Source organism: Equus przewalskii, chromosome X, assembly GCF_037783145.1.
Source record: "Equus przewalskii isolate Varuska chromosome X, EquPr2, whole genome shotgun sequence".
NCBI classification, from domain to species: Eukaryota; Metazoa; Chordata; class Mammalia; order Perissodactyla; family Equidae; genus Equus; species Equus przewalskii.
The window spans coordinates 90830735-90843148 of record NC_091863.1 but is presented as its reverse complement, the minus strand read 5'-3'; the positions used below and the strand labels follow the sequence as shown (position 1 = coordinate 90843148).

At 42.3% G+C, this 12414-nt stretch overlaps 1 protein-coding gene across 6 annotated transcripts in view; it reads left to right on the top strand.

The window, feature by feature from the left end:
- Positions 1-12414, top strand: part of AMOT (angiomotin) — a 61947-nt gene that overhangs the window by 5429 nt on the left and 44104 nt on the right. For 2 of the 6 annotated variants that reach the window (XM_070606152.1, XM_070606153.1), the window contains exons 2-4: positions 2569-2646; positions 8985-9133; positions 11048-11981. In XM_070606152.1, the coding sequence (XP_070462253.1) occupies positions 11110-11981 (872 nt within the window). In that variant the 5' untranslated portion in view covers positions 2569-2646; positions 8985-9133; positions 11048-11109. Of the gene's footprint in view, positions 1-2142; positions 2269-2568; positions 2647-8984; positions 9134-11047; positions 11982-12414 lie in introns of those variants that run through there. The other 4 variants (XM_070606155.1, XM_070606156.1, XM_070606154.1 and 1 more) reach the window with 3 other exon arrangements.

Genomic DNA, 12414 nt, shown 5'->3' with positions numbered 1-12414 from the left:
CCTTTGGTGCCCCATTGCCTTACTGACTGTAATTGATTGTCTCAACATTTGTATTATCAGCCCTCTTGGCTTTTAAAAAAAATTAAACATTTTCATTCTCTGTGGTAAGCTGAAGTTCAAATAAGAAGACTCTAGCATCTGCCACGGTGATGAAAAATAGCTTCGAAAAGAGACATTAGTTGGAATGTGCCATAGAGATCAGTGAGTTCTTCAAAGCTCTTCCAAAAGATTAAAAAGGGTAAAGCAAATTTCTGTGTGTGTGAGTGTGTTTTAAGGGAGAAAGTTTTGAGTAATATTTGCTTGTGACACATACTGATGATAGCCAGTAACTGAAACCCAGCCATTGTAGTGTTTTATACGCAGCTGGTTTTTATTAATGATGGAATATTTATGCTTGCTGTACAATTCGTGGCTCATTTCCATGTGTATGTCAGAACTTAAATACCGCCCAAAGTAACATTAAGATAAGATTAAATATAAATGTGGCCAAGCTAGAAAGGGTGGATTTTGCGGGGGTCTCCCTTGTTCTTACTGGTGTTGCTTCAGATCACAATAACTGCCCTCCAACTTTAGACATAGATGCTGATCTTTTTTTCTTCTTTATATATCTCATAGCAAACTTCACATTTTGATCCTTTTGATATGGACAATCTTCCCCCCTTTCATAATGCAGATGAAACTGATGTATGTGTTTTTTAAGAGCATATTTTCCCTGCACATGCTTCTCATTATCCGAGAGGCCTGGACTCAATCAGTAAAGGAGCAGAGAAACCACATAATTGAAAGGAGAATGACGGTGGTGCATACTTGGAATATTTGTGGGAAGGGGATTGCTGACATCAGAAAATGTAGTGGCCTGAGTGTTAACAGCATGGAAGAGAAATAAGCTTTCTGTGTTTCTGTGTATTGAGAATTATTTTTAAGGGGATAAAAATATGGGCCAGGTTTGACATCCTTTTATGAAGTTGCCCTGGAAACTTTGATGAAGGTTGTTATAGAATAGTTCAATTAAAACCTTCCCCATTAGGAAGCTAATTAGTACATCACTTACTCATTTTGGTTGTTTTCAAGGGGCATGGATTTGCATTGGATTAATGACATTTTTTTCCATGTGATAGCAGACTAAGATAAAAATCACAGATGGGGAAAATTATTCAGATTGCCTATTTTGAAGAAATCTAATTTCCTCTTTATTACATTTAGGTTTTCAGTTCAGATTTTTGTTTCACTCTGTTTGTATACAGTGATCACATTTTAGTTTAATAGTCAGTTTTACTTTCTGGATCATGGGCTGTAAACCAAAGCTTATTAATTTGAGTTTCCTGTATGGATTGGAGAAATACGACAAATGACAATAAACCATTTTATTAAGGTAACATTTGGGTTTTTTCCTTCTACAATTAGTTTCTCTTCGCTGTGTGTGTGTGTGTGTGTGTTTGGGAGAGGCAAATTGTTTTTTTAAAGTAAACAATTTTTGAAGCTAAGAAAATTTTGATGACCCCCTTTACCCCCAAGAACATTTTGTCTGCCTCAGGCTCTCATTTAGGCTTCCATTAGGACAATGTGATGACTTTTCTGACCTGGTACGTTTTGTGACTAGGCTAAGCAGTTCTCCCTTGGCAGCCTGAAGGAGAGTGGTTATGTTGGGAAGCAGAATGCAGGCTTCCTAGCGCATTCTTTCTACTGAACTCCATCTTTTTTAGGGGAACAAATACTCGCTCCTGAGATTTCAGGGCCACTTGCAATAGAATAAGTGCTCTGTAGCTAACTACGTAATATGAGTCCGCTGTGGTCCTCCTTTTCCCTGTAACTAGTAGCCAACAGTCATTCTGTGCATATATTTCCTGGTGCTATGCCCATGGCATACACCTGCACTAGTTTTGGAAAGTGGGACAGTTGACTGGGTTATATGATTTGCAGTTTACCTGATTTCACCCTAATCCTTCCAGTGAAGGCCAATTCTAGATTTAGTTTTGTAATGGCAACTCAGTCAAGGCAGGTTCCTGGGGCTTGCAAGTCAGCGGGAGGAGGAGGGGCTGCCTTTTGGGGAGTGACTCAGGCCCTTTGGTATGAAGATATGAAATGCTGGCTCCTGTCCATGCACCTGCTGGATGCCACACCTGCAGTCAGCACCTGAGCCCCACTCAGACACAAAATCCAGACTGAAGGCAGATGGGGCTCCCTTCAAAAGGGGTACAGCAAAACAGGGAGCTCCCCACTATCTTAGTGGAGCACCACTGCGAATTACATTTAGACATTCCACTGTTGGTATGGGGAAACATCTGAGATATTTTCTTCTAGGTGTAGCACGCTCGCTTGCTTAAGATAGTGTTGGAGTGCTGAGGGAGTTTGCTTGCCTAATGAGTTTCTTTTCTGAACTGTTCTCATTTGTGTAGAAGTTTGCGTCTAGTAACCGAGCACAGGGCAGGAAGTCACAAGACCTGAGTTCTGATTCTGGCCCCGCACTGAAATCTTGGTCAAATTAGTTATCATTAGCTATCTGTTCTGAACTTGAGCTTCTCCAGTAGTAAAATGGAATTAATCACGTCTGCTTTTCTTTCCTCACAGAGCGGCTGAGAAGGACAAATAAGATAACAGAAGTGCAAGAGCTTTTGTCTCCTTAGAAGAAAGGCTGAGAAATTAAAGGTAATAGTATTGTTACTGCTATTCTGTGTCTTTCATTCCTTTTCTTTTTATTGCCTCTAGCAATGTCTTTGGAAAGTTGTTATTTACTCAGTATACAATTATTAAGCATATTTTATGCACCGATTAATGTTTTATGTGCCAGGAAGGATACAGTGAAAAATCATGCACCCAGCCCATGCCTTCTAAGATCTCACAATCTAGTAACTTCCATTTCGGGCTCAACTCATGACAGTGATTTCTGCCTGGGTATTTAAAAGACAAGAATTAACTTCATTTTTTCTCTCTGCATTGCTACTTGGGACTTTCATCCCTGGAGCAGTGTATTCCCAGGTTTAGATTGAAGGTATATGGGTGGGGGGAAGCCACGAGGTAAATAAAAGAATTTCTTTCTCGCTCTCACATTTGCAAAGTACCTGACCCTTGAATGATCACTTTTTTCAGGGGTCCAGCCTTGGTAATCTTCTGTTCCTGCTCTGTGTGATCCAGCCCACTCTTTGACTTTAGCTGTTATCCATATGCTAATGATTCCCAAAGGCATATCTTAACCTATCTTTGACTCCTCCCTTTCCAACTTCCCCACCATCAAGTTGGCTATCAGATTCCGTGTCTCCCACTCAGCTCACAGGTCTTTTCCTCTGGGAAGCTTTGCTCAGATGGCCCTTTTTTGTAGGGTCCTCTGCATTGCCAGAGCTGTCTGCTCATACCTCTGGTTTCTGGTTGGATTGTGCCCCCTCTGCTTGACTGGGAGCTCCTTGAGGGCTGGGCTGTATTTTATTTCTCTTTTTTCTCCACTCTAGGACCTATACAGTGCCTGGCTATAGTAAGTGCTCAATAAATGTTTGTGGAAACTATAGTGTGATAAGTGCTGTAATAGAGATGTGTACAAAGTCCAGTAGGAACACCTGGAAGAGCAAATTCATTTTCCATATTGAGCAGAGTTGGGTACAGGGGGAACATGGAGAACGATTAGGGAGAAACCTTCAAGGAGAGGGTGGAAAGCGGAACTGCCCTCTTCTGAGAGTTCTGACTAAGCAGGCCAGGAAAGAAATGCCTGTTGTGTCTGCTCTTGCTAAGCCTGGGGCATCTCTGGCCTGTTGCCTCCCCTGCCTTAGGACTAGATGACTTTTATGGTCGGGTCTGCAAATAAACCTCTGTCTATAATACATTGACCATTTAAGACAGCTGCCACTTAGTCATATAATATTAAACAGGGCTGATCTTAACAGTGCCACCTTAACTGTGGCTGAAAATAGAGGTACACACACAGGCTCATTAGTCATGTATGCTTAGTTCTGTACAGCAAAATACTCTTAAACTATGTTGAACATTGGTATCTGAAAACTAACAAATTTAATTCTCAGAATGTAACAGGTTGGGTCACTGGAACTGAATGTCTTTGAGCTGACTCTCAGATCTTTCCAAGGGCAAAAATGAAACATGATATAAGCCATTACAGGCCATGAACCTGTTCTCACCCACCTGATGCTTTTACTAATTAGCTTCTTGGCTGGGTGGCAATTTGGGGCAAGTGCATGCAAGCTGGATTCACAGGGGAGCCCACATTCCACTCTGCCATTTCGCAAGCCACTGGGATACTAGACTGCTTCTCTTGGCTTCTTTCCCTCCCAGGAGTCCTGCTCTGCCCTGGTGGAAGAATGGGAGCACGAGAGCTTTTCATTAAATGAAGGAGAAATTTCATGGGGCTTTGGTGTTTTGCTAGTTTTATTTTTTTTAGTGGATTGTCTAAAAACATTCATGCTCCTTGACCCATTAATTTCACTTCTGAGATTCTATCATTAGGAAACAATCCAAAATATTGAAAAAGGCTAAATCACAAAGATGGTTTTATGACATTATTTAGACTAGCACAAAATTGAGAGCAATTTAAATGTCTTAATAATTGGAGGATGGGTAAGTGAATCTTGATATACTCATTTAATGGACTATTACACGGCTGTTGCAATGTTTATTATGAAGTCTATGCCACAACATGGAGAAAGTGCTTTTGATAAAGTGAGATGTAGGATTCAAAATTCTATGTACATTAATATTTCATTACTTTGTAAAAACACAGATACACACAGAAAAAAACTAAAGGAAATACGCTGTAATGCTAGCAATGTTTGAGTTCAGGTGCTGGGATTATGAGTGATTTTTTTCTCGTTATTGTATGTGCATGTTCTGCTTATATTACTTGTAAAATAAAAATAAAAGTGGGTAGTATGCCATCGAAGATGGGAGATTGGTAAAGCAGGTAGCTTCTAAGTATATTCTTAAACTTTTCTCAGTTTATATTCAATCGGATTTCATGGAGTGCTCATACTTTTTCTGAGGCAAGAAGAAATGGGATGTCACGGCATGATCCATTCCTCCCTTGGGATGGGCGTGTGGGGAGGGAGGTGAAAGGGTAGTGCAACAGGATTCTCCTTGTTACCCAATGTTTCACTGCTCATGTACACTTTATGGTTCATCACCTTCGCTGCTTATTAACATGTTCAAGTTAATTGCTTTAGAATACAGAAAAGTAAAACTGGGACCAAATTAACCACACCTTTGAGTGGCCATCTCAGAAACAGATAACTGACACTGATCCTCAGTAATATTTGGAAATGCCAAGGCTTTACTGTTGTTCTTAAAATAATTTCCCAACCTAATCTGGATAGAGGTGGAGATAGGAGCAAAGAGGTGGGGCCGACTCAAAGCTTTTTCTTAAGCTAGTGCTAGACTTAAGCAAGAGCAAGTGCCAAGTTGGTATGATGTTGACAAGACCTAGAACAGGGGCCTGGAAACATTGATCAGCAGAGGTTCGTGTTACTGTCTGACCTACCTACATATCTTGGCATAAAGAGGAGAGATTTTGCAAGGTTCTTCTGCCATGCTTCTAGCTAAATACATCCCTCTTACCTCCTTGAATTTTCCCTCCTGACATTAACATTTTACTTCCAATGGAATTGGGAAATTTGTTGTAGCATTAAACCAAGTTTATAGTCTCTTAAAACCAGAGTCAATTCAATTTAATAAACATTTGTTAAGCATCTTCTATGTACAAGCTAATATGCTAGATAATTATTTTAGTGGAAGGGCTCTTGCCCTAGGTGTAATAAAACCTGCATTCTGGCCCTGCCTCTGACCCCTTTTAAGCTCTGGCATCTTCATTTATAGCAAGAAGGGGTTGGACCACTAGATGGCCTCCCAAGAGTCTTTTTAGTTCTGGCCTTCGCTGATCTAAGGACCCCTGCACAAAAGACTCAGTTGCAAGTAAACGTTTTGAAAAAACAACCTTAGTTCAAAAAATTGCTGTAGCCTTTTAGAAAAAGGCCACTTTGAAATAATATTAATAGCTAACTTTTATTGAGCCTTTACTATGTGCCAGGCTCTTGCTTAGCACTTTACATGGATTGCCTCTTCTAATCTTTATAACAAGCCTATGAAGTATAAACACAGTTATCTCTAGTTTGCAGATGATGACGTTGAGACTTGGGAGGTCAAGAGACATGTATGAGGTCAGTTAGTAAGCCATAGATCCAGGATTTGAACCTGGGCAGTGTGACTCTAGGCCCATGCTCTTAACCATCATGTTGTTTATGCTGCCTGCCCATTACCCATTGAAAGTTTAGGGGTAACCTGCAAAGGGACCATTGTTTCTTACCTCCCAAAGGAAGTGAATTAGTATCCTGGGTTGCAAGACTGTTTGGAACGGTGTTCTCTAGGACACTTCAGGCCACAATATGGACCAACCTGAGAGGCCATGGGAGAATTCAGTGGGTTGTTTTGCCTCTCTCTTTGTGTGGGAGTTGTGTGTGTGTGTGTGTGTGTGTGTTTTATGCACAAATACATGCACATAGATACAGGGAAATCTTTGAACTGGCTCCTGTCCATTTAGCTGGAAGTAAAATTGTATGGAACAAGTTGACCAAGATTTAGCAGAGAAACTGGTTTTCTAAACTTAGATTCTTCATCCTGGTTGGTGGAGTGATGGGTGGGGGCGAATTAGAAGGAGGAGGTAGAAGGGATGGAAAGATCTTAAAGGATATTTCAAAAATTTATTTGAAGGATGGGAATTTGGTCTGCCCTGGCCACCTTCTAATGCTGATTTTCTGGGACTTGGCTTGGGAAACATCTGGGCTCTCACTAATGTGTTTTGGCTCAACCTCCCAGGTATACTGAGAGAGGCCAATGACTGCAAATGGAGTAAGAATTTAGCTTGGCCTTGCTACCCTGTTGTTGTTACAGAAAAGTTGAATATATAGATTGAAATTGCATTTTTAAAGGAAGAACCATGGATATCCTTTCCTCCCCTATTAAATATCTTCAGGGACAGTCTGTTTGTCTGGGAGAAACAAGGTTATTTTATTGATTGAAGATGATGTCAGACCCCTGGCAGTGGCGTGATTAAAGCTGCGAGCAGCAGAAAGTTTGCACAGTTCATACTATTTTAGTTCTTGACAAGGAATCTTTTCCTTTCCTTTCTCTAATGAAAAAATGGAGTAGTGTTTTCCTCCTTCTGTGATTCTTAACATGTAGATGAACATGAGTTCCTTAAGAAAAAAATCAGTAAACTGGAGAGGAATCAGCAAAACTTTTTTCTTAGGCTGATTTCTTTTCCTCTTTTAAACAGAAACAAAAAAGGCCAGGGGGCGGGGGGTGAGGAGGGACAGTCTGTGTCCGGTTGACATATAGTGATTTGGTTTTTGAAAACAATATGGAAGAGAGGGGACAAAATTAAGGGAAGAGAGTAAGACTTCAGACAAGTAAAGTTTTCTTGGTGAGGAGCTGGGTCAGCAGCAAGCCCGTCAAAATCAGCATGAAGAATCTAAACAGTACTGGAAAAGAATTGTATGGTGGTTTCTAGCCAGGGGCTCAAGTTTAAAAGCCTTGGGCTGTTTTCTGAGTGTTTCAGTTAAAAAGAAAAAAGACAACTGTTTTGTTCAGAGTTGGACAATAGAAGTACGGTGGTTATTTACCATAGCTCTGTTAACAGTCCAGCTTTGATTCCAATCAGAAGTTGTTCCTCTGCTTTGAAATTAGGGGAGACACCCTAAAATAATTACTTCGCAGATTGGAGACAATTTTCCTTTTGATTGTGATTATATGTTGGGCCAAAACAAGATGGAAAGACAAATTTCCATGTTTGTTCACTCTATATCTGTTCACTTTATTTTTGGCAACATTGCAAGGAAATAATGTTAAATTAATCACTGTGCGGTTTTGTGGATTTTTTTTTAAACTTGGATGTTTTGGACATGCTCCCAAAATACAGAGACGCTTGTGTGCTTCCTTTGCGTTGCCTCCTCTTCAAATGGCGTTTCTGGTGTGGATTAAAGCTTTTCCTTTAAGTGGTGTGAGTCATGGCTAGGCTGGGACAGAAAATAGGAATGTGGATCATGTGCATCTCACCTAAACACAAACTCCTCAGTTTTATAACTATTTTGCTTGAACCTGCAGGGCCTTTTAGGGGATCAAAGCAGTAATTAGAAATGAGAACTATCTCAAATCCATATCTGGTGAGCGTTTGCATCTAGCCTCTGTGATATGAGTCTAGTAGTTTCCTTTTGTGGAGATACCGGGACAGTGGAAGTACTGAGAAAGCAAATGGAGGCATCTTCTCCTCGGAGCAGAGTTGCTGCTATATGTTGAGAAGGGCAACCAACTTTGTTACTCACCTAAGAATGGATGAATCATCAATCAGATTGTAAGCTCTGTGAGGGCAGGAACTATATGCTGTGTGTTCTGTATCCCTCATTGCTTCTAGCGTGAGGCTGGCAAATATCTGGGGTAGCCAGCATGCAGTAAGTACTTAATGACTTGGTTGAAAAGAAGTTTTGGGTATTTTCTGCCCATCTGAGGCTGTGGCAGTTAAATCAGGAGCTTCACTGATCATTCTTTTTTTGACCAAAAACCTACCTTCTGATGATTGCCTTCTTTCTGGAATGTGGGGCAGTGAGCCTCACTTGCCTGCCCTGCCACTGATAGCAGTTTAAAGGTTGTACCCTAAAGGTGGCAGTGGTTATGGCTTTTGTCATCACCCACCATTCCAACTCAGGATGGAAGCAGCGGCTTTTGGGGGCTGTGAGGCTAGAACAGAGCAATCTTTTCCAGTCTCAGACCTGAACATTTCCATCCCATGGAGACTGACTGACCTCCTAAACACAGCTGCTGGCTAGTGAGGTTTCTTTTTGTCCTAGTGGAAATGGACTCTGCCACTCATTTAAAAGGCAAGCAGATGGGAGGATAAGTCATTCCCTCCGAAGGACTGGTTTGGTTAACTGTTGGCCATTGGTGGCAAAATAGAAACGACGTTTTTATTTCTCCCTCCCTCCCCCTCCTGAACATTTCAGAGTGACCAGTGGTTGGACTCTTGGCGGCGCTTACCCTGAACCTGAGTGTTAGGGGAGAGGGAATCTGCCGTTGCGGTTTCTGGAGCTGCTCATAAGCAAGAATTCCCTATCCTGATCAAGGCTTTAAGCCTAAAAGAAAGCAGAAATAGGTATGGACCATCGATGTGTGTGTGTGCCTGGTGTGTCTGTGAGCCTGTGTGCGTGCTGGGTGGGGTGGGTGTGGAATGGGAGGGGGTGGTATACTCTTCATGGTCTGGGGCAGCTCAATGTCTGGATTTCCCTGCCTTGCGGGAGGGGCTTGTAAGTGAGTTTGTTTTAACCATACATGCTCCCATTTCCAGTTTTTTTTTTTTTTTTTTGAGAGAGGAAAAGTAGTTTGGCAGTCATCTTTCCAGGTTCAGGCACCAGAAGAGATTTATATGTTGTACTTGTCAGCCTATCAGAACATCCCAATCTGACAGTTTAACTCCATGAGTCCCAGAGGGTCACTGGGAAGGAGGGAAAAGGGACTAGAGGGCAGGTTGCTCAGCCTCTTGGTGTGCATTTCCCCAAAGAATACGATGAATGGGATTTAAAAAGGGCCTGTGGAAGGTTAACTGTGGGGTCAAACTGCTCAATAGAACAGTTGGAAACCAGGTAGCAGTAATCATGCAAGAAGTGCAAAAGGAGAGAAGATGACCTTTCTCCAGCTACCATATACATCCTCTTGGTCAACTCCCTGCAAGACTGAAGGAAATGGGGTCATGTTTCCAGAGAGATTGGAGGCTGTCTAATATCATAGGAAATCAAGTCCTGAGAGCCAGGTTTCCAGGGTTCTCACCTAGGAACCTGAGGCTGTTAAGTTGACCATTATTGTGACTTTGTGTGACATCATGTCCATTCTCCAACAGTACTTCAGATCCTCAGAGTGAAAGTTTCATTATTGAAGATTAGTATTGAATTGTAGTACTTAACATGACAGACACATTCTCTCCAAAGGTTTTATGAGCCTCTAATGGGTTTGTGTATACTATACTGTGCAGAGAGAGAGAGAGAAAGAGGTCACCTACTACTATTTTTCAGGTGAGAAAATAGAAGACAAGAAAAGAAGAATCAATTGCTCAGTGTACACTGTAAACCCATAGCGTGATTAGAATTTGAATCTTGAGTTTCCTTACTACTGGTACCTGTTTCACTCAACTCATATTACTTGCTTAAGAAGAATTAGTGATGGTGGTGGTGGTTGGGATATGATCATGATACCCTTTTCCAAAAGATGACCTTTTTATTTTTCAATTTCTAAAAGCTGTCAGAGGCACACTTCAAATGAACAAGGGCCTCCCCTTTAATCTCCTTTTACACAAACAACAACAAAATCTCAATGACTATTCCTGGATGGCTGAAAGAGAAACTTTGTCAATAACAATTATCCCAAGCCCTTCTCTTATTAAGCCAAGGAGCATCCAAAACAGACAATACAAAATGGATTTTTTTGGGGAAAAGATTTGTTTCAGAGTTTTATGAGATCAGAGAAAAAGATTTGCATCAAGGAGGGGTCATTCATATCTGGTGCAAGCCAAGCTCTCTTCACCTTTTGTTGATTTTAATTATTATTTGGCGCTTTGTAGCTCCCTTGACGTGCTGAACTGCTTTACAGATCCGTCTATAGGGTAACTTCTCCCCACTGTCCTGCCCCCAGTGCCACAGCCATTAACAGTGGATTTTTCATTTAAATAGAATACAGAAAGATGAACTTTGTGAGTAAGGACCTAGGAAAATTACATTCTGATTACTCTACTTGACTGTTCCAGGCTTCCCCAGTCCTCTTAGGATTTAAGTCAAGATTGAATATTTAACCCATACTAAAGGTGAAAGAGGAAACAGAGAGCTCTTATGCCTCCAAGTTCCTCATCATGTCAGTGCTAGAGCCAGGAGTCGCCAAGAATTAACCTATTAATTCTAGATTCAATTCATTACTTTGTTTCTCCAATGGAATCCTCACCCCCAAATACCCATTTTCTTGCCCCTTAGAGGAATGATTTATCCATCAACTGAGTGTTAAGCTTCCTGTTTCCCCTTCCCAGGTCAAGGGCAGCCCAGGTGCCCAATTTCTCTCTCTCTTCACAAGGCACCACCAGCAATAGAGATGAGAAATTCTGAAGAACAGCCAAGTGGAGGAACCACGGTATTGCAGCGTCTTCTACAAGAGCAGCTTCGGTATGGCAATCCTAATGAGAATCGCAACCTGCTTGCCATTCACCAGCAAGCCACAGGGAATGGCCCTCCTTTCCCCAGTGGCAGTGGGAACCCAGGCCCTCAGAATGATGTGTTGAGTCCCCAAGACCACCACCAACAGCTTGTGGCTCATGCTGCTCGACAAGAACCCCAGGGGCAGGAAATCCAGTCAGAAAACATCATCATGGAGAAGCAGCTTTCCCCTCGAATGCAGAATAATGAAGAACTCCCAACCTATGAAGAAGCCAAGGTCCAGTCCCAGTACTTTCGGGGCCAACAGCATGCCAGTGTTGGAGCTGCCTTCTACGTCACTGGAGTCACCAACCAGAAGATGAGGACCGAGGGACGCCCATCAGTTCAGCGGCTCAATCCTGGGAAGATGCACCAGGATGAAGGACTCAGAGACCTTAAGCAAGGACATGTCCGCTCCTTGAGTGAACGACTAATGCAGATGTCACTGGCCACCAGTGGAGTTAAGGCCCATCCACCTGTTACCAGCGCTCCCCTCTCCCCACCACAACCCAATGACCTCTACAAGAATCCTACCAGTTCCAGTGAATTCTACAAGGCCCAAGGGCCACCTCCCAGCCAGCATAGCCTGAAGGGCATGGAACACCGAGGCCCCCCACCAGAATATCCTTTCAAGGGCATGCCACCCCAGTCTGTAGTGTGCAAGCCCCAAGAGCCAGGGCACTTCTATAGTGAGCATCGTCTGAACCAGCCAGGGAGAACAGAGGGGCAACTGATGAGGTATCAGCATCCCCCTGAGTATGGAGCAGCCAGGTAAGAGAATTCCCTTTCTGTCATTTCCTGACCTCATCCCCAACCAGCTTCTGCTCTGTGTTGGGAATCTTAAAAGAAGGAATGGGCAGGTGTTTGGTGTAACAAACTCTGCAATGCATGGCTGGTCCCGGCTTAGTGAATTTTCTGCCAACCTGAATTTCTAGCCTCCTCAGCCATAATTAGCACTATATTAACATTCCCTTGACTTTAAAGGTTGAGCATGGCTTCAGCTGGCTAGTGGATGAACAGGAGCATGAGTCTGGATTTGAGCAGCTATTTGCTGTCCTGCCTCCTAGGATTATTGAAGGAAGGGTCAGCGTTCCTCTTCTTGTGAGTTATTAAGCCCTTCCTTGAGGGGCAGAAGCAAATTATTTTGGACTTTAATCTGGAATATCCTATCACTTCCATTTGTTCCCCTCCACAAAACTCTCAT